Source organism: Musca domestica, unplaced genomic scaffold (genome assembly GCF_030504385.1).
Source record: "Musca domestica strain aabys unplaced genomic scaffold, Musca_domestica.polishedcontigs.V.1.1 8, whole genome shotgun sequence".
Lineage (NCBI taxonomy): Eukaryota > Metazoa > Arthropoda > Insecta > Diptera > Muscidae > Musca > Musca domestica.
This window is the reverse complement of record NW_026712409.1, coordinates 7,129,798-7,155,602: the sequence shown is the minus strand read 5'-3', so window position 1 is coordinate 7,155,602 and position 25,805 is coordinate 7,129,798. Positions and strand designations below refer to the sequence as shown.

Genomic DNA, 25,805 nt, shown 5'->3' with positions numbered 1-25,805 from the left:
GTGTATTCACTTTGTATTTGGATTTTTGTTTATTTTTTTATTATTATTTCTTTAATACACTTTTTAATCAGTTGGTTCTACTTGGGGATTGAGTCACAGGGCGAATATTTGTAACGGGGATGTCAATGCTGGTAGTCGGGAGATTTTATGGGAATTTTTTTTTTTAATTTTTCAATATCCTTACAAAATTCGAGTATCTTCAAACACTTGTCGGCAAACACTAATGGTCCAAAATGATGGCATAACTTCCGAAAAATTGCGTAGGAAGTACACACATTCATGTGCACATGTATATGTATTATTCAGGCAGATGTCATATGCCTACTATCCCACAAACTGTCTGATATGCAGAACGAACTCAATGACTTGATTACCATTGTAAAAATAATTAGCCTCAAACAACCCTTGCAGCAAGGCGTATCAAACACCATTCGGACAATTGTTTTGTTCGATCGAAAACAAGGCAATATTATACGTAAATTACTTTTGTTATTTGCAAATAAACTCTTCAATAGATTATTGTTTTGTCGGCTTAATAAAATGTTGGGCGGCACAATAGATATCTAAAAATATTAATATAAAAATACAAGTAAGAATAGGATAAAAGTCGCCCCGACCGACCATGTTATATTCTACGCCATGCGTACAACAGGTGTCCGGGTACGAAAAATGCCATAGTAATGGAAGTCGAACTAATATTTTAGGCTGGTTAAGGTAAATCGGAAGGGAAATTTCGATATATATTTAAGATATAAATTTATAAATTTAAACCTATTGGAAACAATGTCATAACTACACATAGGGCTAAAACAGATCAGACCTTAAACCGTGATTTGGACCCGAAAATACATAAGCAGCTTGGCATGTTTATTGACATATTAATGACATATACCGTCGTTTGCCTCGTTTTCCCTTATAATTTAACATTAATATGCCAAGCCATGATGCCAAGCGCCTTTTGTATCATCACCTTTAGGAAATTCGGGAATTGCCCAGCAACTTCTGTCTGAGAGAAAAAAGCAGTCAAGCAGATGTGGCAAACCTGTTAATTTCTGTCAGTTCCTTCTGTGTTTTTGTTAGTTTTTTTTTTTAATAAAAATAAAAATGACAGTAAAAGCAATGATAAAAAATAAAATTTCTGTAATGAAATAGCCTTGTATAAATGCAAGAGGTAAGGAAACGAAAACGAAACTAAATTAGCAATAAAACTCGCCTAGTCTAAAATGACGGAATGCCTGATTTATCAAAAAAATGATTATTTTTTTTTTTTAACCCACAAGTCCAGTAAATGAGAGCGAGTTAAGGTTGAGTTACTGTAAGTAAGAATTATCAGCTGATTAAAAACAGCTGCTTTGTGGCCATTGCAAAAACGTTTAAAAATTTTTGTCCGGCAAAAATTTTCAAATTCTCCATTTTTCTCTCTCGATTCATTAAAATTGATTGTTTGGATGTTTAAAAAAACTAAGAACATGTAAAAAAGCTGTAATACTCTCCACCACTTGGAAAGAAATTTGGTAATTTAAAAAAAATTAAATCCGTTAAAAATGCTGTTCAATCTTAAAAATTCCGAATGTAGCCGTTATATTAGGGTCTATACGACGCCGTGGACATGCATATGTAACTTTTGCCATAAGCCATTATAATATTCAATTTTTACGAAATTTAAAAAAAAAAATCGGTGATAATGAAGCTAAAATCATCAAAACACCGAACATAGGGAGGTACCATTATATGGGGGATATACCAAAAAGTGAACATGCACAATCAATTTTCTGTAGTATCCATTACGAACTCAAATACCAAATTTGAAATAATTCTATTTCTATTCTATTCTATTGAAGACGCTAAAATTCATCAAAATACCGAATATCGGGAGGAGCCGTTATATGGTGGCTATACGAAGGCGTGGACTAACACGGACAATTTTCTGTCATAAGCTGTAGTATCCATTATGAATTTGAAATACCAAATTTGGAACTTTTCCGGTGGATAATGTCGCTTAAATCATCAAAATACCGAAAATTAGAGGTATCATTTTATGGGGGCTATCCAAAACATAGACCTATATGACCCATTTTCAATAACAAAAGTCCTGCAGACATAATATACTTTTGAGTATAATTTTATCAAACTACTTCGTTTCGAAATCTAGAGGGATTTCCACAGATGGATGGGCATCGCCAAATCGACATAGAATTTTATGCTGATCAAGAATATACGTTGTGGGGTCTAAAATGTATATTTCGAGGTGTTACAAACGGAATGACCAACTTAAACCGCCATACTATTGCAGAGGGTATAAAAATCGACCGCGTGCGCTAGAACAGCTTCCTTTTCAGTTATGTTTCAAGGACAAAAAAAAACGTAAATAAATTAAGCAGTGCAAGATAGAACCATCTTTGTCAAGTTTTATTGAAATCGGTTTCTGATTTAGATATAGCTACCTCATATATTTCCCACTAATATGATGTAAATAGTCCAATCATCATGCATTTAGGATCATAAGATCAAGTTCCGAATTTTAGACAAAAGCCTGACAAATGTAGACCATTTTGGTTTAGATATAGACAGGGATGGGTGGTTTATTACATGGTTAGATTTACCATATAAAATGCACTAAAGATGTCGAAAAACGAACTATTTCGGAGGGAGCCCCACTCTTAGAACGCCCCGGATATAGCTATATATATGTTTCACCCGATTATATATTGAACCATTAATGGTCATGAAAATAGGCATTAAAATACCTCTGTAAATTTTGGTGAGAATTGAATAAGATTACGATATAGCCTTGATCTGATTTTCAATTTAAAACTCTTAAAGAGGCAATTAATAACGAGCGCGATCTTCTAAATATATCTTATAAAAATGCATACTTCCCTGAAACCATGGCACATTCAAATCAAGGTAACCTTATTTCAAGATGAAAAATATTTAAATTCCTAATCCCGCAACTTGTTTAAAAAATTTCCTAATCGACAACCCTAATATGCGAACAAAAGATTTATACAAATGAATCATTTATTCCACCCGGGATTTCATTATTTTACAACCATCCACTGTAGGAGACGAAGATAATGAAAAACATCGGAACGTTGCTGGAGTTTCAGTTTCAGTATTTTTCTTGTTTTTTTTTTGCAAAAGTCAATTAAAAATCTAATCTGGAACAAGAGGAATTCCCCTTTAAGTTACGTTGACACTTCTAAATGCCTCTAACTCAATTCAAAAGGGGGTTTTCTGCTGTACCGGTTTTTATTTTTTCTATTTATCCACAACGAAGCATAATTCATACAACATGGCTAAGACCAACGTTCTTGCGGTAGCAGTAAGTAAGTAAAACGACTTTTGACAAATGACATGTGTATGTATTTAAATAAGAAGTTTTTAAATTAATAGTTATGTAAATTAATCTACTGTGATTTATCATCTAAACAAATTTACAAATTACAATTTTTTTGAATTAGATTAAACAAAATTTAAATTTTCTTTTCTCTAAATTTAAGATTTTGATTTTGTAATTCTTTGGCAATTTACAAAAAAAAAAAAACTTTCCGTTCCCATTTTAATATAAACCAATAAAACGAATTAAATATATGTTTTTTTAATTTTTATTTCAATTTATTTATAGTTTTCACATTCAAAATTGTACAACATTTCTGAATTAATTTATCTTGTATAGATGATGATCGGTGTGGTGGTGTTGAGTACACATGCAGTATATATTGTTATTGTTTCAAATACTATTTCAAAAAATGTATGGATGTTTCTATTAAAAAGTTAACTTTATTGTTATTGTTTCGATAAATAGAGTTCGTTTGCAACTGGTTAACAATTATAACAAACCCATACTTCTATTTGTTGTTGTTGGTTTTTTTTTTAAAGGAGATTTACAAGAATGCTGACTGGCATCAATCAAAATCCTCTACATACAATAATAGCAGCTTGAAATTTATTTCAAAAAAATATGTTTCCAATTAGATTCTTGTGTTGGTTTCTCTTTTTTATGTTTTATTGGTGTTTTTGCTGTTTGTTGTTGTAACAATACATAGTTTTTTTTCTAACAATAATAATAATAGTAACTACAATATCATATTTTCATGGATAACGGCATAGAGAACTAATGAATGTGTTTCCTGATTTTTAATTTATATGAAAAGAAAATAAATAGCTAAAAAATCAATGTGGGATGAGAAGATTGTTTTCATTATCATATATTCGTAATATGAATAAAAACTGGGTCAAAAACAAATAACCTGTCCTGAGTTTATTAACAACTTTTGATATGTAAAAACTATTTAAAAATGAAACGCCAAAATAATGCCTTATTTTCGAAAAATAAATAATAAGAATTATGATATTCAATTCGAAATACTTAAAAAAATACAACTTTTCAAAAAAGAAAGTGCAATCTAAACTATAAAAAAAAATTGTTACGATTAAAGAATAAAAAGCTTTTCTACTATTTTTTGTTTTTAATTTAGGCCATCAAGCTCAATCTTCATCTCAAGCTTTTTGTGCAGAACTGAAACAGTTGTAGTTTAGAACATTCATTTTGTTTTACTCTAGACTGGCTGCGGGATAGCAAAGAAATCATATGAGTGAAAATGATTTCGCTGTTTGCAGAGCGTACGACATCATGACGACAACTTAGGCCACGGCATCGGTAGAGCATTCTTCTTCTACGGTAATGTACAAACCTTCTTCCTCGTAGGCAGAGTCGTGTTTAGCCAATATTCTGAGAAGGGGACGCAATTTCAGCCACCATTGTGTCTTAGGAATACGTTGTCTAGAAGGAAAATAAACAAAGTTGTTATTAATAAATTATTAAAATCTTTTTGAATAAATGAATTTTTTTTGAAATCAAAGAAAGAATTAAAAAAAAAAACTTTAAAAAATATATAAAAATTCGTAACTTACTCAAAGTTAGTTTCAGCAATTAAATCAGCCAATGGAGTAAATCTGTATTGTCGTCTAACAATGCCCAAAAGCACAGCCGACTCTTTGTTGGTGCATTTAATAGTGCCATCAGCTTGCTTGTTATTCTTGAATTGTTCAGAGAACCAATCAACACATTTGGCTGCCATTTTGGTGCCCATGTTACGATCAAAAGGTGTGGGAGAGCCACCCTGTTGCATGTGACCTATGGGAGAAAACGTATTACTTTTTAAATAAATTCATTATCAAATCATTTCATCTTACCCAAAATATTCATACGACAGGAGAATAAACCTTTGCCTTCCTCAGAATACAAACGATAAATGAAATCGGTATTATAGTTCTCAGAAGCCTTTTCATTGCGCAGAATTAAACCACGTTGTACACCTTCAGCCATCTTCGAGGCCATGTGGTAGACATCCTGTTGCAAATCCTTAATTGAGAATTTCTCCTCGAAAATGTAGGCAGCATCAGCACCGCCAGCCAAACCAGCCAATGTGGCCAAGTAACCACAATAACCACCCATGGTTTCAATGACGAACACACGACGCTTAGTACCTTGAGCAGATTGACGAATGCGATCGCAAATTTCGGTGATTTCATTGAGACCGGTGTCGCAACCCAAGGAGAATTCGGTGCCAGGTACATTGTTGGAAATGGTCGATGGAATAACGGCCATTGGAATACAGAATTCAGGGAAATTTGCACGTTGATCGGCAATTTGTCCACAAGCATGATAAGCTTCGAAACCACCAATAATCAAAAGACCTTGAATCTTGAACTCCTTGAGGCGAGCAGCAATTTCATTGAACTTGCATTCGGGCAAGGTACGTTTAGTACCCAAGAAAGCACCACCTTGGCCAACCCAGCCGGTGACATCGGACCAGCCCATTTCTTTAATATTGCCAGCAATTAAACCTTCAATACCATCGTGGATACCGAAGACGGTATCACCACGATAAATGCAATTACGCACAAAACTGCGAACGGCAGCATTCATACCACAGGCTGGAGCACCAATGTGCATGACAGCCAAACGGTAACCCTAAACATAAAATAACAAGAAAAGATGTCAAACAAACGGAATCAACACACACTAAGGCACATCTACACCCACACTCACTTGTCCCTCACGCTTTGGTGGCTTCAAGCGGGTCAACATCTTGTAGGTTTCCAAGTTACGCTCAAACGAACGACCACGTAGTTTGACAGCCAACTCCCAGTTCTTGTCAGCCATGGCCTTGGCAACAGCTTGAGTGCGTTCGACACACTCCATCAAGGGCACACGTACAGCTTGATTACCATCCAAGGAGACGACAACAGGTACTGATTCCGAGGTGGCTTCCATTAAAGCCAATGTGGCTTCGGCACCCATACGACAACCCAAAACACGATCGAAAGCACTGGGATTACCACCACGTTGGACATGACCCAATACGGTAATACGGGTATCCTGTTGCAACTTGTCCACAACAACCTTTTTAATATCTTCGGCAGAGATAGGTTTGCCATCACGATCAATAGCACCCTCGGCGACAATAATAATATTCAAGCGTTGACCAGCATTACGCTCCTATTCAGGGCAATTTTGGATAAAATACAGATGTTGATTAATTTAATTTTGAAAAATGAAAGAGAGCCACATTTTATTAAACACACAAAAATTCTAAAAAAAAATCAACTTAATTTGAAAAAATTTTCAAAATTTTATTCACAGCCAATTTACTAAGATTTGATTTATTTCCAAATAATTTTCAGATTAAGTTGAATATGTAAAAATTATTATTATTATAAACATTAATATAAAACTAAGTAAATAAGTTACAGATTATGTGTTGCGTGATGGAATCATGGAATGGAGATATATGTATGTATATGAGAGATTATGACAACAGACAAGTGCTATAGTAGTACATTGAAAAAGAAATCAAACCAACACCAAAATGAATGTACGATACTGATGAGAGACATATATAGTGAAAAAAGCATATACAAGTAAATAAACCAATTAGAAAACTATATAAAATAATCAGTAAATCAAATAGGTATTTAAGAGCATACCTGTTAGGCTACATAAGTTCTAGCATGCTAAGATATCAAATAATAACCCCTCTCATATTGTCGTTTTTTTAATTCGATACATTTTTATGTCTAAAAATTCAAATTTATCCAAAATTATGACAATCACAGAACATTTTCAAATAAATAAAATCCCAAATTAGAACTCATTTTGAGTTCTCAAATTTATTTTAGAAACCCATTGATTAAATTCAAATAGGTGTCTTTCTAACCTGAAGTAATTTTTCGCATAACATTTCTCTCCAATTCTCGCGAGCAGGATCTTCGGGTATAAATATATAATCTGAACCAGAGGACATACCGGCTTGTAGGGCTAAATAACTAAATAAAAATGGGTTACAAAACATACAAACTGGGGCAACTGGGGTGAAGGTATGAAACAAAAAACATAAATTTTGATAAATTTTTAAAACAAAAGATAATGATATGCCATTTTGGACCATATTCCACAAATCAAACAAAAGTTTTTTGTACCTCCAGGGTTTGTGGAAATTTTTTACATTGTTTTCACATATTTTTCACTGCGGAATAAATTCAAATCCACTTTAAATATACTGGGTGAGATGAAAAAACTGCAACCTATTTCAGACTGCTGTCATTTCTAAGCGACTCGTCCGACAGCTGTTAGAATTATTCCAGTGACAGGTCATTATATTGTTTATAAGCGTACAAAAGCATTTTGGAGAGAATTTCCCAGAAAAAAAGTTATTCGTAATGGAATTCAAGCGTCATAGTGTGATTTTTTTATATTTGGCTGGAAAACAAAAAGTGGCTATCGTTTGAGGATTTCAGCATTTAAATGTGAATAAATCTTATGTGTCTCGTACCATCGCTCGTTAGCGTGATACTGGTAGCGTAGCCCAACGTCAAGGAAGTGGACGGAAGAAAACAACAACATCAACAGAAATGATTCGAAAAGTGAAGAAGAGACTTGATCGAAACCCTAGTCGCAGTGGCGAAAATGGCTCGTGAGCTGTACATATCGAATCGCAATATTCCATTCGGCAAATATTGAAAAATGAGCTAGGGTTAAATCCATTGAAATTCCAAAAAGTGCAAGAACTAACACGGCAACAGAAAAAAAATATACCTTAAAGAGCTAAAAACGTTGCTTCGCTTGGCCGAAAGTGGTGAACTGCCGAATTTGATTTTCTCCAATGAGAAAACATTCCTTGTCCAGCAGTTTGTAAAAAACTCAAGCACCGGTCATGGTGATGGTGTGGGCCGCCATAACAGCCGGTGGTCGCTCTCCGCTCGTATTAATCTGCCGTAGCATCAGAATAAATGCCGAATATTATGGTGAAAATATTCTGTATTAAGCCTTGGGCACGCAAATAATTTGACCGCAGACCTTGGACATTCCAACAGAACTCAGCACGCGCCCAAGAATGGTTACAAAATGAGGTTCCTCGCTTCATTTCCAGTGCACAATGGTCATCAAAATCTTCGGATAGCAATCCGTTGTGTCTGGAGTATTTTGGAAAGCAAGGTTGGCACTAAAAATACCAAAGTGTCGATCACCTCAAGCAAGCGCTTCGCCTGGAATGGGCCTAAATACCACAGAGCAACATTCGGGCATCGTGTGATGGTTTCATTGGCCGTTTGAAGGATTTATTCGCCGTTCGCGCCAAAGGTGTCCAATTCGTACAAATCTAAACTTATTCTAAAATTTGATGATATTTCCCACATTTTTTGCTTTCATTCAATAAAATTTAAAAAAAAATGTAAAAATTATGGCGTTTGACTTTGTTGCAGTTTTTTTTTTATCTCACCCTGTAAAGTGATGGATTGTAGATATTGAATTAATATTTTTTATAATTACATAAGGTACTAACTACAACTAATTTATGTGAATTCATTCAGGAATGTGATGGTGCTGACACAAGGAGATTGTAAATATAATATTTCTATAATTAATCGGAAAAGAATTATACGGCATAAAGACTTCCATAAAGCCTTTTCTGCTCCTAGATATTTTTGTCTAATTAAAACTGGATTCTTTTGATTTAAAGAAATTTTAAATAAAGTAGTGATATGTTGTACTTTTTATACATATGATACAGAGTTTGTGTGTGCATAGGTATGAATTTTATGATTTATGATTAATGAGTAGAAGATAAGTGTTTTTTTAAGAAAACATTCAAAGCTATTTGGTTGTGGTAGCTTGCAGCTATTGGAAGTAATCTCTGTATAACAACAACAAATAAAAGCTTAACAACAGCCAAATAAACTATTAAAAAAATTAAGTCACTAAATGTAATAAAAAGCAACACATTTAATCAACAAATTGTTGAAATGTTCATAAACAAAAAGCCGATTATAGCGACTTGTAGTTGTTTTGCAAAATTGTCTCTTGCCTGATTCAATTTATGGCAAAGTTTTTCAGGCCAATCAGTTGATGGAGGAGCTTCAGGAATGAAAATAAAATCAGCTTCACATGATAAACCAGCTACAAGAGCCAAATAACTGCAAAAAGAAAGTTCATGGAAGACACAAAGAAAACGGAAAATGGATGATAAAACATACAATAATAATAACAACAACAGATCGATCATTTAAACAAAGAATTTATGAAAACATATCTGAAATGGAAGAAAGTAGGAGCGAAACAAATACAAATACAAATCTGCTAAATGCCCTCCTTAGCAAACGAGTTCAACAATGCCCTCTTCCTATACAAATTTCAATATCTTCAATAAATTTATTCACTTTAATTTTGATTGGTGGTTTCTGGTTAGTAACACACTTTTGTCCCAACAGAAAATAGAGAATACAGAAAATAAAAACTGGTGCTGTGTAAGCATCTAAACCAATTTTTTTTCATTGTTTTTCAATGGCTAATTTAATGCTAGCATTATAAAGGGTTGTTCTAATGGAAATCTGAAAGTGTGTTTTCTAAGCTATATGATACCAAAGCCATCTCTTTGTATAAGGGACTAAAAGTACCATGTGACCACACTAGGGTAATATAAAACAAGTCAAGCGATTTTCTTAAAGATTACAAATTATTGTTTTTAAACTTTCTGTAAAATAGTATATGCTTTAAATATAAGTAAATGAGTGAAGAAGAGTGGAGTTCAATTTACACAAAGAAAAAAAAAAAAAAAGAACGGAAACACTTTTCATATAAGAAATCTTGCCTGTATTAATTTATCACAAAGTTTATCTGGCCAATCAGATGGTGGTGGCGATTCAGGACAAAATACATAATCAGCCTCAGATACAATTCCAGTGACTACGGGTAAATAGCTAATTTAAAAGTGTTAATTATTTTCGGAAAAGTATTTGGAGGGGAAAGTTGCATGTTGACAAACTTTGTTGTGACATCAATGGAAATCTTCTAAAGCCAATTGCCAGGAGTGTGTTGCAAGGGAATCTGTAGGGCAGTTGGTAGGTAGTTTAATTTTGAAAATAAGGAACAAATTTTTCTTCGTTTGTTTGTATTGGATTGGTTGTATGGGGAAATTTGTTAAAGCTAACGCTCCTGTTCAAAATTCAATGAACAAAGTTATTATTGTTTTATAAATCATGAAACTTACCCGCAGTGTCTGCCCATAACTTCCATAATGAATGTACGTTGATGAGAGTAAGCAGTGCTGACAATGGCATCAATGGCCTCGATAATACGATGCAAAGCGGAATCGGTACCAATTGTCATGTCGGTACCACAGAAATCATTATCGATGGAGCCAACCTGGAAAAGAATTGTACAAATGTATGAAATTTTCCTTCCCATATTTCAAAAAGTATCCAAAAATTATGCAAGCACTTACCATACCAACAATATGCAAAACAGCATATTTGGTTTTTTGCTCTTCAGTAATTTGTCCATTTTTCAAAAGTTCATCCAACAAGGAAGACCATTCTTGACGGAAGAGATTAGCACCAGTCAAAGAACCATCACCACCAATGACAACCAAATTGGAAATTCCTCTTTGAATGAGGTTATTGGCAGCCTTCAAGCGGCCTGCACGTTGCTTAAAGTCCATACATCTGGCCGAACCAATAACAGTGCCACCACGATGAATAATGGACGATACAGAGGCCCAATTGGCTTCGACAATGTTATCGCCACCATCTACCATACCCTGGTAGCCTTCACGAATGAAGTAGGCCTGAAAAGAAAATATGAAAAGTTTTATAGAATAGAAATAAATTATCAATTTTTAGATCTAAATTCCAATTCTAAAATCAGTGGTCGTGTTTTGAAAATAAGACCAGCAGCTGTCCAAGTGGAAATCTGAAAGCTGTGAAGCAAATTATGATCCCTTCGTTTTCCGGCACAGAACTAGCAGTCATTTTCAGTTAGCCAGAATACTAAAGTGTCTGAGAACAAGACGTTAATTTTTCTTCGCTGATTACAAAAGATCAGTAGGTTTCCAAGTGGAAATCTGAAATTTCGGAACTGAAACAGAACAATTATACATCACATTTAAAAATAGAAAGCAAATGGGACCCAGATAGTTTAATAAAAATAAGATTCTCACATCAACAAAAATTTCTAGGATAATCCTATTAATTTTTTGGAAATTTTATCAATAACCGCAAAACAGCTTCTCTGAAATTTTATATATTGAATAAGAGTTAAGAGATTATTCTACAACTCTATTACTTACAACTCTATCATTATTTTATTACTTTTATTTATTATTTTAACCGACAAAATACTCAAATAATAAAAAAAGACAAGAACTTCATATTATTTAAATACATTTCTTTATTAGTTCAAGCATTTTATTGCAAAGTGTGGCAAATTATTGACCTTATCAATTATTTCGATTTGTTTGTTCAATTGTATTGAATTGCTGTCAATAGCCAATTGACTTTTTATGATATTGTAATAAAATAAAGGTTCTAGGTGTTTTTTCTTTCAAACTAATTGAACTTGAGTTTTTCGGAATATGACAAAATAAATGTTGTCAAGGTTAATCGGTTTGTCAACCCTTGTCCTAGACGATATCTGTGTGATGTAGGAAAAAATGAAATATTTGCGTGGGAAAACAAACAACATAACAAATTGTAGAAATATTCGAACTAACACACATATAACAAATCTATTAGACTATTCTAGTCATTTTCAATACACAATTTGGGGGCCAAACGAATTAGAATTTGGTTCGTTCATACCCATAATAAATACTGCCGCGCCAAATATTTACTGAACTAAAATTTTTAAAACTGGGAAATATAACTCATAGCTATATTGGATAAAAAAAAGTAAACTATTATCAGTCCATTTTGCCGACAGATGTAAAACCTCAGCCTTGAGTTATGGTTATTCAAACGATTGACCCTTTATGGGGGAGGTTCCAAAGCAGTTGGCCAATATTGACCAATTCGTATCTGACCTAAAACTGATATAAATATTACAACGTGCCTGATTTGAACTATATCGGCTACTTCGTATACTTTATATGAGGTATGTGCAAATTTTTGGAAAATGTGGAAATATGTTTGAGGTAACATATATAGCGGACCGAAGTATTCCATATTCATTCTTCATCTAATACAGAGAAAAATATTGGTTTGTGCAAAATTTGAAGGAAATCGTTATTTGTTATTCAAAACTTTGAGCCTTTGTGGTGGAGGTACCAAAGGAAATGGTCCGATCTGTACCATTTTTATAACAGATCTTGTGTTGATAGAAATATTGAGATGTGCCAAGTCTGAATGGAATCGGATGTGAATTTCGTGTTTTATGAACTTCATGGATATTCACAATGTTGACCCTTTGTGGGGGAGATACCAGAAGGGGCGGACCGATATGTTCCATCTTCACAATCGGACACATACATCAGATTTTATAAATATATAATTATTCAAAATTTTAAACCTTTATGATGGAGTGGGCCGATATTGTCTGTTTTCACACCAGACCTAGCAAAATATTAGGATTTGCAAAGTTGGAGCAAAATTGCATGAAATTATTTTCTTTGAAAATGTTGACATTTTGTGTGGGAGGTACCGGAAGGGGTAAACCGACAATAATATTACGATGTACCAAGTTTGGATCAAATCGGATACTCCCTTCGAGAGTTATTGTGCACACCAGCCAGCCAGACATGCAGACGGACGGGCGGACATCGCTAGATCGAGTCAAAATGTGCTGAAACGGATTTGGTCCAAAGAGACCCTTATTTCGATGAGACACGTTTTGGCCGTATCAAATGATATAGGGTATATATCATGTGCCTCTTCGTGCCTCATCTGCCATATGATTAAGGGTATAAAAACAGTGAAAAACACTTGGACTATCTCTTCACTAAAAATAACGTAGAGGATGTCTCAAATGACAGACAATTTTTGAATAGACACTTCCGTGACACTTGAAATAAAACTCGAAAATTTTTTTCTTTGGTGGATATATTAGACAATCAAGAAGATACACAAACATTCTTAATGAAAACAAACAGGTATTGGTTAGTCGAATTACTGCAGTTCTACCTGCAAGTAAATTCTGTGTGCAAGTCACTGGGTAAAACACGACTGATGTTCATCGAAAGGTCAATGATCTTTTTGATCACTCATTGTTTAATGATGTTTGGACAAAGGCCAAACAAAGCTTGCTATACAAATGCAATGCGCCAAAAGACAATGGCTTCTTATTGTTAACATCAACCACAATACGTGTTTAAGAGAATTGGAATATAGATCAACAAAAAAGGCATCACGAAAAGTAAGTTTATTGTGGCAATAACCATTGAGTGAGGCTCTGTGTTTTTTGAGTTATTTCGTTTTGCTCATTAAAAAATCCTACAACACGACATCATCATGCACAGCATAGCAATATGCTCAAACGCGCACGTAGCTTTGTTAAACTCCTTTATGACTCATACCCACTACACTGATTGAATTTCATCACATTGCATGTTCCACATTAAATATTTTCCTAACACCTTTAAATGGTACACTTAAATTCTGAAAGAGCTATTTGAAACTGGCATACATTGAAACACAAAAGATACTAACATAACATAATTAACATAATTTAAATTAAAATCATAGTTGAAAACTGGTTTTGTACATTTAAAATACTATTTCGACAGCTGATGCTAAGATTGGTAACGTCAACTCAATGATTATGTTTAATAAATAGACGACCGTTATGAATTCTTTAAAAGATGAAATTCGAATTTAAAAATCAATTTAAAAAGGCAAATCAATTGAATATGTTTTTTACAAGTGATCTCAATTTTTCAATTAAGTTATATCTAATAAAAAAATGTCTTAACAAAAAGATATAATGGAGACATCACGTACACGTTTCAACAATTTCAATATCCAATGATACATTGCATCGGATTAAAAATATATATTTAGTAAGGCAATGACCCACAAGAAAAATATAAAAAACAATTAAAAAAACTGAATTCTAGGAATAGCAAATTTCATTACTCATATACCTATCGTGACACTGTCATCATATTCCATTATTCCATAAAAAACTTCGACTCCATATCAATCATTCAATTCAACGCACAGGATAATCAGCGATAATGACGTAATCCACTTCAACTATCAATTACCAATAAATGTTTAGATTATTAGAGCGCAATGACAAAATAATTAAAAGAAATGAATATTATTACATCATAAACAAATAGAATTAGATATATTGCAAAAAAGAAACTGTCTTCTCACAACGAATGCAATGTAAACAAAACGCTCATGCTCTCACCGCCTATTGTCACTTGCACTCATTGCAAATTTACTCTCTTGCTTGGCTAGACTGGCAGTCATTAAACGATAAGACAATACATTGCCATAACCTGATGATTTAAGTAAACAAAATAAACAATGTAATTTTTAATGTACTTTCTTCAATGCACATTCTCAGCGTTCCCAGAACAAAAGGGGAGGGAGAGAGGGAAGCAAAAAGTTTTGGGTGTGTTGTATGCAGCACATACACACAAACACCAAAGTCGTCCTAACTCAGGGGATAAAAAAGACAACAAAACATCTGTTTTTTCTGTTTCTGTGTATTTGATCCGACACAATTGAAAGGAAAAATATACGAAGAAATGTAGATACAATCCAAAAATAGCCACCGAATGTCACACAAGAAATAAATTAGAAGATTTTTATACGACAGCCACTCTTATCATCTAATAAAAAAAAAACAATTCTACAACCACTGAACTAATTGGGGGCCATGAAAAGAATTTAAAGGTTAATGGGCTAATGCCTTCTATCTTCGAATCTATTTTGACCAAAAATAGCACAAAATAAACACAGAACTCCAAATCTTACCTTGCATCCCAAATAAATCGCCATGCGAACACAGGCACGAACAGCGGCATTCATACCCTGCGAATCACCTCCACTGGTGAACACAGCCAGACCTTTACCCTTATGGGAGCCACGTTCGATGAAACGTTGTTTAACCGTTGTAGTCGTAGCCATTTCGATTACTTTCTTTTTAAATTACACACTTGCTTTTTTTCAACAAATTAAATAATTTTTTTAAACGTATTTTAAGAACAACGGTTTTATTCTTTTTGCTTCAACGCTCGACACACGCACTTTTATGTATACTCAAAATTACCGTTGATGTAAAAGAAAATGTAATTTGTTGTAATCACTTTCCCTTCTTGTTATTTTTCTTGTTGTTGTTGTGGAAATTACGAAGGGACAAGTGAAGCTTTTTATGCGTTGAGGCTGGAATTATGAATGAGTTTTGCCGAAATTGAATTTTCTTTTCTCTCAAGGTGACACCGAGTTGAGTTTGGCAGTTTGGTCAATTGACAATCCGCGAACTGACATTTCAAGGTGACCTTTGCCGTTTTATGTAAAGGAACTCTGCTATGACGACGTACCATTTATGGCAAGCGGCAAATTTTTTTTAATGTATGTAAAAATAACAATTCTCACAAAAATACATTAGTATTTTATACTTTTACTTGAATTTGAAAAGTTTTCAAATAAAAGATTGAAATGCTTAAATCAAAATACTTTATAAACGGAAGTTTATATATATTTTGTTCAATTGTATGAAAAAAGTAATGCACATATGTTTTAATATACGAATTGTATTAAATAACTATAAACACTTAAAAAACATTTTTTTTTCAAATCGTTTAAGAATTTAAGAAGTTTAAGAATGTAATTGAAGATTTTTATTGGGCTCCAATGTATAAACTAAATTTTCTGACAGTATGTGTCCGTCATTGTTTACGAATCAACTTAACCTATTTGTATTCAATAGGGAGCTTTAGACTCGTTGATTTCATCATTGGTTGTCACTATTAAAATCGCATAATCTAAAGAAATTTATTTCAAAAAATACGAAACCGGCAAATTTAATGTAAATTGCATAGCCAAGAAATTATGCAAATATTTGATGTTTAAAATGTATTGACATAGATTTTAAAAACAAGTTGAAAAATAAATAATTGTTTATGTGTAACACAAAGTATTAAACTTATTTACATTATTTATTTACTTCATAATATAACACCCAAGACCCTAACTTCGCACAAGAAATGTAAAATACAATGAAAATAAAATACTAATTTTTCTTGTTTTTAAATTTTTATTTTTAAAAAAACATTCATTTTTGTTGAAAAAAGTTAAGTCTTATTTTAACATTTACTAATATCTACGATCCCGCCGATCACGATCTCTATCGTGCCGATTCCTTTCACGACGATCATAATCGTCCCTTCGATCGTAGTCATCTCGCCGATCGTAGTCGTCACGCCTGTCATAATCATCTCTACGATCATAGTCATCACGTCTTCTATCCTTCTCACGATCCCTATCACGTTCTTCATAACGATCTCTATCTCTCCGATCATAATCACGATCCCTGTTACGTTCACGCTCCCTTCGATCGCGATCTCTTTGATAATCACCATCGTTATAATCTCGGGATCGATTTTGACTTGTACCGGCAGCTTCTCGGCGTTCTGGAGATGATGACAAAGATTTTGAACGTTCCTTACGTGATTTTCTAGAAGATTGTTTAACTTCCTGTTCGGTTGCAGGTGGTTCCTCGTCACTTATCACGTCTTCATCCAAATCCTCATCTAGTGGTGAAACCTTTGGTTCCAATTCATTATTCTCCTCTAGGACAGCTCTCTTCTGCAGACGCGGCAATATAATATCGCACACCCGATCGCTCCGCAACAGTTCATCAATAAATTCATCCATGTAAACAATTTCAAAATGGCCCAAACGATTTTGCCGCCTTAACTTACGATTGTCTATGTACAATGGCTCCAGATATTTGTAACAGTCCAATGAGCTGCCGGTCAAACGTAGATAAAATGCTCCCAACGCTCTGACATACTTGAACTCTTCATTTTTTATGAATTCCACGACAATATCCTTTTCGGGTTGGATTTGTAGCATTTTCAGTGTAAGACATAGAAATTGTGTGGGTTTAATGTTGCCACCGTACACGCCGCCAATGTAGCGCAGTTCCATAGCTTTGTCAACCAGCAATTCAGCGGTAAGGGCAAAGCATTGTTCCTTCCAATATTTCGAGTCGTAGATGCGGGAACGAATAATTTTCTCAATGAGATATTGGGGATTGGTGCCATGGATGTTTTTGGCTTCTTTTACGGTGCGATTTGCCATTGTTTTTTGTCTACTTTATATTTTATTAAAGCATTTGTAAAATTCGCTCGCCAAGTTGAAAAATAAACACGATATTCAGAATGTAAACAATGCCAGAAAATGTCATTTGGACAAATGTCAAAGAGGAAACAGGGTGCCTCAGAGAATGTTAAATGAGTAAGTGTGATATGAGGTCTGTCTTTTTATTAACAAATAAAGATAAATGGTGTAAAAAATAAATTCAATAAAATAAAAATCAAAAATAATAATAACAATAAAGGAACGACTCCAATCTCTTCTTTTTCGTATTTTTTCTAGAGGTAGGTATTTTTATCCGGGAAATAATTTTTTTTCTTGGTGGACGGATTCGGGACCCCACATTCTTGACCCGGGTTCAAGTCTGAGTTCAAGACATAAAAGTATAAAGATTGGACAAAATGTATTTGGGCTTTAATTTTTCTATCAGGTAATAGATGGCAGGCGACATAACAGAAATGCATTCCAAATTTTAGAAAAATATGTTATTCCGATATCGCCGAAAAATGGCGGAAATAAGCTAGAAAAATCAGTTATGATAGACATGCTCTCAAAAATCTATTCCAGAACATTTCTTTGTACACTGAATCGATGAAAATCAACAACAACCCTTAAAATGTGTCAGCTCTGTTAAATTATAACATGATGCTATGACACGATATCGTGACATAACATATTTTTCCACTACCAACGCCATCTATTGAAGAAAAGTAACAATGTAATGTCCCATCTTATTATATTCTATGTCTTTGTAAAAATTAAGAGATATAAATAAAGAAATTTGACTACCAAACTCTATGACATAAACTATATGAATATTCATCATTAATGATATGTTCCAGAACTGCAAGAACGTAAAAGTTTTACTACACTAACCGGGTTTCCCTTCATGATATCGGGAAAAATTGAAAAATTAGTATATTCTTACAGGTTCTGGAATAGAGCATAATTTGACGCAGAGTCATTTAGTTATATATTCATATTTATTTGAGTTACAGTATTTACTCCCGACGTTTATTTTATTTGTATGTACGATATAAATAATATATCTAAAAAGTAAATGAAAAAATTACATAAATAAGAAATATATTAAAAAAGCTAATTTGAAAATAGACATATAAAGAATAAAAACACCAAATACAAATCACCCTGTGTTGTGACAAGTCGATCTAGCGGTCCCCCACAGAAACGTCAGTCAAAGTCGATGACGCACGTCTCGTCTATAGAAAAAAATTATATTATATTAAAAATTATATTACTACGGAAGAGAGATAGCTCGCAATAAATAATACATTTTAAACGTAATTTAAGGAATATCGGAGGAAAAAAACAAATCACAGCCAAGATGAGTTTCTTTGGAAAAATGTTCGGTGGCAAAAAGGAACAGGCGCCAACAACTGGCGAGGCCATACAAAAGTTGCGTGAGACCGAAAATATGCTGATCAAAAAACAAGAGTTTCTAGAAACGAAAATCGAAGAGGAATTGAATATAGCTAGAAAGAATGCTTCCAAAAACAAAAGAGGTAGGTTGCAAGTGGAGAATGCTATTAACCCAACAGAATTGATTAGGTCCCAGAGCTCCTTGAGGCGACGAGAAGCGGTGGATGATGAGTTTTGATGGTGGCGTAGAAGATGGTGGTGTTGTTTTGCCATTACACAGATGACAGATATGAGTCATATGCAGTGTCTGTGTGTTTTTGTCAACAAAAACAAATAATGTTCCGATCACAGATTTGATTTTTTATTGAAAATCTCTTTCTTTTCGTTTGTTTCTTGTCTATTATTGGCTAACCATGAAAAACTCTTTCCTGATAACACTGATGTCAATGTCCGTATCCGGTCCTGGCTGCAACTGCATTAAAATGGTCATGCCATTACATGTACACATGAACAGAAAGTAATATTGGTTCCAGTGATAACATGTTTTCTTTTTAATTTGATGTCCAACATTACTATAGTCCATAATTCGGTTTTAACAATTGGCCAATTTTTCCTAACACAAATGATTCTTTTGTTTGGTTTTTCACCTCCTTTACTGTGAAAATGGTTATGAGACTTTCTGAATGCCATTGAGATTAGAAGAAGAAATTGAAAAAAAGGAAAATGCGGGTCAAAGTTGTCCATTACATGCTGGGAAAGTGTACGGTCTGCAAGTGTTACATGACATTATCATCTACCAGGCGTGCCTGCTATACGAAAGTCATATATCCCATTAAAAAAAATCACAATGCTTTTTGTAAAATGTCCCATTTTTTGTTTGTTTCATTCCACTTTTCTTTACAAAATTCATTTTCTCAAAATTTTTGAATACTCTTTTCATTGGATTGAAAATAATGTTTTATTTTGACTATCTTACAGTGGCCTTACAAGCTCTGAAAAAGAAGAAACGCTTAGAAAAGCAATTGCAACAAATCGATGGCACCCTATCGACAATTGAAATGCAGCGTGAGGCATTGGAAAGTGCCAACACAAATACTGCTGTATTGACAACAATGAAGAATGCCGCAGATGCCCTCAAAGCAGCCCATCAAAATATGTAAGTTTTAGAAAAGTTTTGCACAATACCAGGAGCTTTTCTAACTTCTTTTATTTCTATATTTTCCCAGGGATGTCGACAAGGTTCACGATATGATGGACGATATTGCCGAACAACAAGATGTGGCTCGTGAAATTTCTGATGCTATTTCAAATCCAGTGGCCTTTGGTGCTGATATTGATGACGAAGATTTGGAACGCGAATTAGATGAATTAGAACAAGAGAACTTTGATAAGGAAATTATTGGCATACCCGAACCATCTGCCACATTACCCGAAGTTCCTGACGAAGATGTTAGCGAAAAAGCCAAAGAAAAGAAAAAAGCCACAACAACAACAAATGCCACAGCAGCCAGTGCAGCCGAAGATGGTATTTAGCTATGAATTTTTCATTGAGAAATGAAATTAATATTGATGTTATTTCTTTGATTTTCAGACGATCCTGATATGAAACAATTATTGGCATGGGCTAACTAAGGAAAACACACACACATAGAGTAACGATTGATATCTCATCTAAAAGACCACTGGTCAGAGGTCGTTAACAAAACAAAGTTTTATTTTTGTATTAAGCCTATATATAATTATATCATACAAGGAAAACATAAACAAGTTGCAAGTAATTTAACGTAAACACATAATTTGGCATACATTAAATATAGTATTTATCAGCAGCATTCACTGCAAGTCATATGGTTTTTTTTTTTGATTTTTAAAATCATTGGGAGATTTTCAAAGAATTTTAATGATTGCCAGCTACAGTGGTTTAGTTAATAATATTATCGTCTACAAATCAATGTATTTTAATGCTCGTTGTATATCACCTCTATTTAGTTTATCCTGTGTTCTTTTTCACATCTGTGTCTAGCAATGCGCTCCGAACTAATCATATTTCATTAGTTTTTTTTAACAAACAAAAACAACGCAAAATTTATAAGAAAACACATTTATATATTCAAATTACGAATTTGTGAAAATAAATGATTAAATGAATGAAATAAAAATGGGGATTTTTTCATGAGTATATAAACGAAACTCGTATAAATTTTAAACTGATATGCTATTTTATGAGTCTATAAATTTGTCTTGATAACAAGAAGAGATAAGTAATAGCTTGTGTATGACAATGTGTCTTCGATAAAGGCGTAAAACACTTATCTAAGTAATTGCATTTCTTAACTTCTATTATGACAATTTGAAATCAAATATCATAGATTTTTTATCGGCAAGAAATAGGCGCAAGTTTAAAAACATTGTAAGTAATATTTCCATATGTAATTAACATTTAAAATTAGAACATTTAAAATTAGACTCAATAATACACTGCAGAAATATACAAGACAAAGTCCAGAGTATTTTCAGGGATATGTTAGTCAATACTTCTTCTTATAACACGAAGTGAATTTAATATGTTAAATTCTTGTTCTCTGGAAGTTTGGAAAGATTTCATTAAAATATCGATAGAAATCTTGAAAGGGAAATGCGTTTTTCGTTGTAAAAGGAGGTAAACCCGATCGCCAATTTTACGTTAACAAAAAATAAAACGGCTCCAATTCAGATCTGAGCCGAAGCGCTATTCCTGTATATAAACCCAACTGTGACGTAAACCATTGTCTAAAAAACTGTTGAACTCAACCAAAAATAGCATTTCAATGAAATTATTGTTTGGATCGGTCGTGTCGCAAAGTAAGCAACGCTTTATTATTTTTGAAATTCCCATTTCGAAAACTAAAAAAAAGTTATTCGTTATGGAATTCAAGCGTGATAGTGTGATTTCTTTATATTTGCCCGGAAAACCACAAGTGGCTATCGTTAGAGTACTCCAGGATAGGAAAACATTCGTTGTCCAGCAGTTTGTATACAAACAAAATGATCGTGTTTACTTGCCAAAGAGGTCAGCAGAAAATGTGCATCTTCGGTTGGCCAGAGCAACCAGAACTCTGGCGCCGGCCATGGTGATGGTGTGGGCCGCCATAACAGCCGATAGTCGCTCTACGCTCGTATTAATCGACCGTAGCATCAGAAAATATTCTGGAGGGTGTATTGAAGCCTTGGGCACGCAAACATTTTGGCCGCAGACCTTGGACATTCCCACAGGACTCAGCATGCGCCACCCAAAAATGGTTACAAAATGAGGTTCCTCGCCTCATTTCCAGCGCAAAATGGCCACCAAAATCTCTGGATACCAATCTGTAGGACTATTGTGTCTGGAGTATTTTGGAAAGCTAGGTTGGCACTAAAATATACCAAAGTGTCGATTACCTCAAGCAACCGCTTCGCCGGGAATGGACCAAAATACCGCAGAGCAACATTCAGGCAGCCTGCGACGGTTTCATTGGCCGTTATTCGTGCAAAAGGTGACCAATTCTAACAAATCTAAACTTATTCTAAAATTTGATGCTATTTCCGACATTTGTTGCTTTCATTCAATAAAATTTAAAAAATGTAAAAATAATGGCGTTTGACTTTGTTGCAGTTTTTTTAATGGAAATATTTTAATTTAAACATTTCAACACTGTTATTTGATCTGAATGGCAAAAAGGAATGAAACGGATAAAAAATCAAAATCTGACTGACTTTTCATCTCCATCAACTGGACAAGAGGAATCTTTTTCTGGGAATGTATTTTTTTTTACATTTTAAACTCAATTGAAACCTACATTGCGATATTAGAGGACACATATTGAAGCGAAATGATGTTTACATTTGGTCGATTCAGTCCAGTCGCAGTCGATTCATTGCTATCAATAAATATGCCGGTTTTAATATGGGATAAGTGTTTGACCTTGTGTCCATTATTACAAAAAAATGATTGAATTTCCCATTTGTTGTATTCAAATCAAAATAGTTGTAAAAATGCAGCGGCAAGTCCATACTCTGGCGAGTGTACAACAAGTAGCAGCCAGTGATAGCCATACCTGATATGAATAATTAATTAAAATATAACCAGTGGCTTGCTTGCGTATGTTGATGAATGGGTGACAAATGGCTCGTAGTCTCCCCATAGTCATTGACATATCAAAGAATTAAGCAATTGTATTTTTTTTTTTATTAATTTTGTCTTATTACCAAAAGTTGGGATAAGTTTTGAAACTTCTGCAAAATGCTTGATGGGGGTTGGTAAATTAAGACCACATTGATTTACAGAGGGTCAGTCTTTAACATCAGCTTAAGCTGGAAGCAAGTATTTTGTAGGAAAACAAAAAAGATTACAAAAAAGAGCGCCATGACGAAAATGTTGGTTGCCGCTTTATTGGTAAGTAATACAATCTAAGCTAAAATGAAATCTTAAGTAATTTCCTTTGCCTTTCTAGCTTTTGTTGGGAGCATTTTTACCCCTCCATCAAGCATTGCTTCATGACATACACGATGTAATCGATTTCGATTCGGTTAATTTACGAGATTTCCAATTCTTTAAGAATCTACCCTCACAAGATCCCAAAAGAGCTGCACAGGCGAATTTATTTTTGGAACATTTTCAAAAGAAAAAAGCCGTCTTGGACTATGTGGAACATTTATTTTTGGGCAACTCTCCTTTCACAAAGGAAAGTGAAATACCTTTTGATCCCCATTTCGGTCGTGCCTGGCGTCCATATTATGTGCGTAAATATGGTTGGCGTGGTGAACGTTTAATTGATGCCCTGGGTCGTGGCTATTCTTTGAATCATCTACGACAATATGGGGCCATACCCAAAGAATATGGAACCAGATACTATCCGAATTGAAATGAGAAAATATGAAAATGGAGTGATATTTTATTTATTTGTAATTTAATTTATTTATTAAAAAAGAGAGTTATACAAAATCTAAGAGTAGTGCTATACTCTTCTCTTTTGTGTGGATATGTACAAGACGTTATTGCCTCTTATAAAAGCATCACCATATTTGTTCTTTAGCTGACCGTTTACATATTCTTCTGTTTGATCCAAGGCAATGTTCATGTAGCCATCTAAACAAGCAAGAACACCTGAAAAAAAAGAGATATTGACATAACTAAAATGGAAGTAGGATAGGATTAATAATTACAAAAATTTTCAAGTTTTTATAAATACCCAATAAGGTATGTGTTTAAATAATTATCTTAATTTGACATTGCGGATTCTAGTAGATTGGAATGTATCTTTTCGGCTAAGTACAGTCCAATCTACTTATAGACATGTAATATGAATGGAAATCAAATTGTAAAAGACGTTAAAATGTATTCAACCACTGCATCTCAATTTCTGCTATTTAATTTCCCATTTAAATGTAATTATTAATAAACTTCCTATTCATTTAAAATGGCATATAGACAACTTTACATCATAGCTACCCTACTAACAAATTCTATAAACATAGATTTACATAGCGTTGAAGTTGGTCAACAAACCCTGATTCGCTATGTGCATAGCATAATCAAAGTGTTGCTGCTTCTAAAATTTCTGATATAAAGTGTTTCGAGCAGCAGTACCTATCACGGTACATGTATCATGCCACTTTATGCACCATATAAGATTTCAACTGCGTTTGGGAGATGCAATAAAAAGATGAAAAAATCAGCTAAATGGCAAAGGATGTTCAATTTCACATTAATAATAAAACCGGTGCAAATATTCCCTTAAAAGTAATGGCAAACTTTCATGCATGCCAGAATTGAGGTGGCCAGTAAAAGGCTACTGAAAAGTGGAGCACTAAAGTAAGAAAACTTTGAAAAATGCCAGTTCAAACGTACCTCTATAATCAACACCACTATTTAACTTGACCACAACTGGTCTTCCATGGATTTGATTGATGAATTGCGACAAAGCTTCCTTTCGAGACATATTCCGGTGTTTGGTGGCTTGTAGGGATATTAAGATTGATTTTGGGTTATATGTTTTATCGATTGTTTAACTTAAGGGATCTATAGATCGATTTGCGTTTCGATAGAAATGGATGGTCAATGTGTGCAACTTTCATTGAAATTAGGCCACATGTGCAGTAGACAATTAAAATTAAAAGACAGTCAATTTAAATAAGAAAGAAACAATCAAAAGTTAAAATTGCTCTAATTTTTAGTTGTAAATATATTAACTATTTGTAATCTTTTTTAAAGTTTTTTTTTGATAAATTCTTTTATTGGGCATTATTTAATATTTTCAGGGTTTGTTCAATTTAATTTTAGGAAGTAGGCAAGTATTCAGCATAATTGCTACGTCTCAGTGCCTGCAAGATTCTACTATTTTTGCATTTTTCTTCGATATCATAAAGGGAAAATTGGTTATCGTAGCGAAAACTTTAAAATTCTTGTAGTTCTGGAAGAGACAATATGCTAACTAATAATTTATACATATTTATAGTTTCTAAAGTAGAAATAATTAAGTACTGTTGATTAATTATTTAAAACTATTAACATAAAAAAATGTAGAATTATTTTCTACTTAGTAAGAACTCAACAAGAAAGCGTGCAACATTTCTTAGCTTTAAAAAAACCATAATTTATATATGGGCGTGGTACGAGTGTGATTTTCTTATTTATTATATTGATCAAATATTTTCTAATCCTCTAGTGAAGTAAAGAAGGGTTCTTCCTGAAACTATACTGATGAGACGTTTTCGAATTTTATACAAATTCAGTCTTATTTGCATGGAAGAATTTGGAAGGCAAAGTCATGAGTCTGATGTTTACAATTTTTTTGAAT

The 25,805-nt window shown here is 33.6% G+C and overlaps 5 protein-coding genes across 7 annotated transcripts; 2 read left to right on the top strand and 3 right to left on the bottom strand.

Moving 5' to 3' along the window:
* Positions 1–3,592: 3,592 nt before the first annotated feature.
* LOC101891392 (ATP-dependent 6-phosphofructokinase) lies at positions 3,593–15,774 on the bottom strand. Of its 3 annotated transcripts, none has more exons than XM_011292382.3 (8): positions 15,265–15,774; positions 10,788–11,129; positions 10,554–10,708; positions 7,227–7,335; positions 6,053–6,508; positions 5,200–5,980; positions 4,918–5,140; positions 3,593–4,786 (listed from the first exon to the last, which is right to left on the bottom strand). In XM_011292382.3, the coding sequence occupies exons 1-8, from the start codon at positions 15,415–15,417 to the stop codon at positions 4,648–4,650; spliced, it is 2,358 nt and encodes a 785-aa protein (XP_011290684.1). In that variant the 5' UTR covers positions 15,418–15,774; the 3' UTR covers positions 3,593–4,647. The 3 variants fall into 3 exon arrangements, with proteins under 3 accessions (XP_011290684.1, XP_005179004.1, XP_005179006.1); XM_005178947.4 differs by lacking the exon at positions 7,227–7,335 and adding an exon at positions 9,372–9,480 and having other exon boundaries at positions 15,265–15,773; XM_005178949.4 differs by lacking the exon at positions 7,227–7,335 and adding an exon at positions 9,372–9,480 and having other exon boundaries at positions 6,059–6,508; positions 15,265–15,773.
* Positions 15,775–16,543: 769 nt separating this feature from the next.
* LOC101891217 (pre-mRNA-splicing factor 38) lies at positions 16,544–17,698 on the bottom strand. Its single transcript, XM_005178946.4, has one exon. The coding sequence runs from the start codon at positions 17,593–17,595 to the stop codon at positions 16,606–16,608; it is 990 nt and encodes a 329-aa protein (XP_005179003.1). The 5' UTR covers positions 17,596–17,698; the 3' UTR covers positions 16,544–16,605.
* A 1,144-nt stretch (positions 17,699–18,842) lies between these two features.
* LOC101890929 (charged multivesicular body protein 4c) lies at positions 18,843–21,149 on the top strand. Its single transcript, XM_005178945.4, has 4 exons — positions 18,843–19,133; positions 19,969–20,146; positions 20,217–20,515; positions 20,582–21,149. Exons 1-4 carry the CDS (start codon positions 18,956–18,958, stop codon positions 20,620–20,622), a joined length of 696 nt encoding a protein of 231 aa, XP_005179002.1. The 5' UTR covers positions 18,843–18,955; the 3' UTR covers positions 20,623–21,149.
* A 1,941-nt stretch (positions 21,150–23,090) lies between these two features.
* Positions 23,091–23,909, top strand: LOC101896386 (uncharacterized). Its single transcript, XM_005178980.3, has 2 exons — positions 23,091–23,401; positions 23,460–23,909. Exons 1-2 carry the CDS (start codon positions 23,372–23,374, stop codon positions 23,868–23,870), a joined length of 441 nt encoding a protein of 146 aa, XP_005179037.1. The 5' UTR covers positions 23,091–23,371; the 3' UTR covers positions 23,871–23,909.
* Positions 23,899–25,009, bottom strand: LOC101890755 (U6 snRNA-associated Sm-like protein LSm6). The gene is made up of 2 exons (XM_005178943.4): positions 24,857–25,009; positions 23,899–24,112 (listed from the first exon to the last, which is right to left on the bottom strand). Exons 1-2 carry the CDS (start codon positions 24,945–24,947, stop codon positions 23,964–23,966), a joined length of 240 nt encoding a protein of 79 aa, XP_005179000.1. The 5' UTR covers positions 24,948–25,009; the 3' UTR covers positions 23,899–23,963.
* Positions 25,010–25,805: the final 796 nt, after the last annotated feature.

Coding starts and splice junctions, on each gene's coding strand:
- LOC101891392 (XM_011292382.3), bottom strand. CDS start 15,417: ATGGCTACGACTACAACGGTTAAACAACGTTTCATCGAACGTGGCTCC. Junction 11,130..15,264: donor CGATTTATTTGGGATGCAAG/GTAAGATTTGGA, acceptor TTTTCTTTTCAG/GCCTACTTCATTCGTGAAGG. Junction 10,709..10,787: donor TTTTGCATATTGTTGGTATG/GTAAGTGCTTGC, acceptor ATTCTTTTCCAG/GTTGGCTCCATCGATAATGA.
- LOC101891217 (XM_005178946.4), bottom strand. CDS start 17,595: ATGGCAAATCGCACCGTAAAAGAAGCCAAAAACATCCATGGCACCAAT.
- LOC101890929 (XM_005178945.4), top strand. CDS start 18,956: ATGAGTTTCTTTGGAAAAATGTTCGGTGGCAAAAAGGAACAGGCGCCA. Junction 19,134..19,968: donor TGCTTCCAAAAACAAAAGAG/GTAGGTTGCAAG, acceptor ACTATCTTACAG/TGGCCTTACAAGCTCTGAAA. Junction 20,516..20,581: donor AGCCAGTGCAGCCGAAGATG/GTATTTAGCTAT, acceptor TTTGATTTTCAG/ACGATCCTGATATGAAACAA.
- LOC101896386 (XM_005178980.3), top strand. CDS start 23,372: ATGACGAAAATGTTGGTTGCCGCTTTATTG. Junction 23,402..23,459: donor TGTTGGTTGCCGCTTTATTG/GTAAGTAATACA, acceptor TTGCCTTTCTAG/CTTTTGTTGGGAGCATTTTT.
- LOC101890755 (XM_005178943.4), bottom strand. CDS start 24,947: ATGTCTCGAAAGGAAGCTTTGTCGCAATTCATCAATCAAATCCATGGA. Junction 24,113..24,856: donor TAGTGGTGTTGATTATAGAG/GTACGTTTGAAC, acceptor CTTTTTTTTCAG/GTGTTCTTGCTTGTTTAGAT.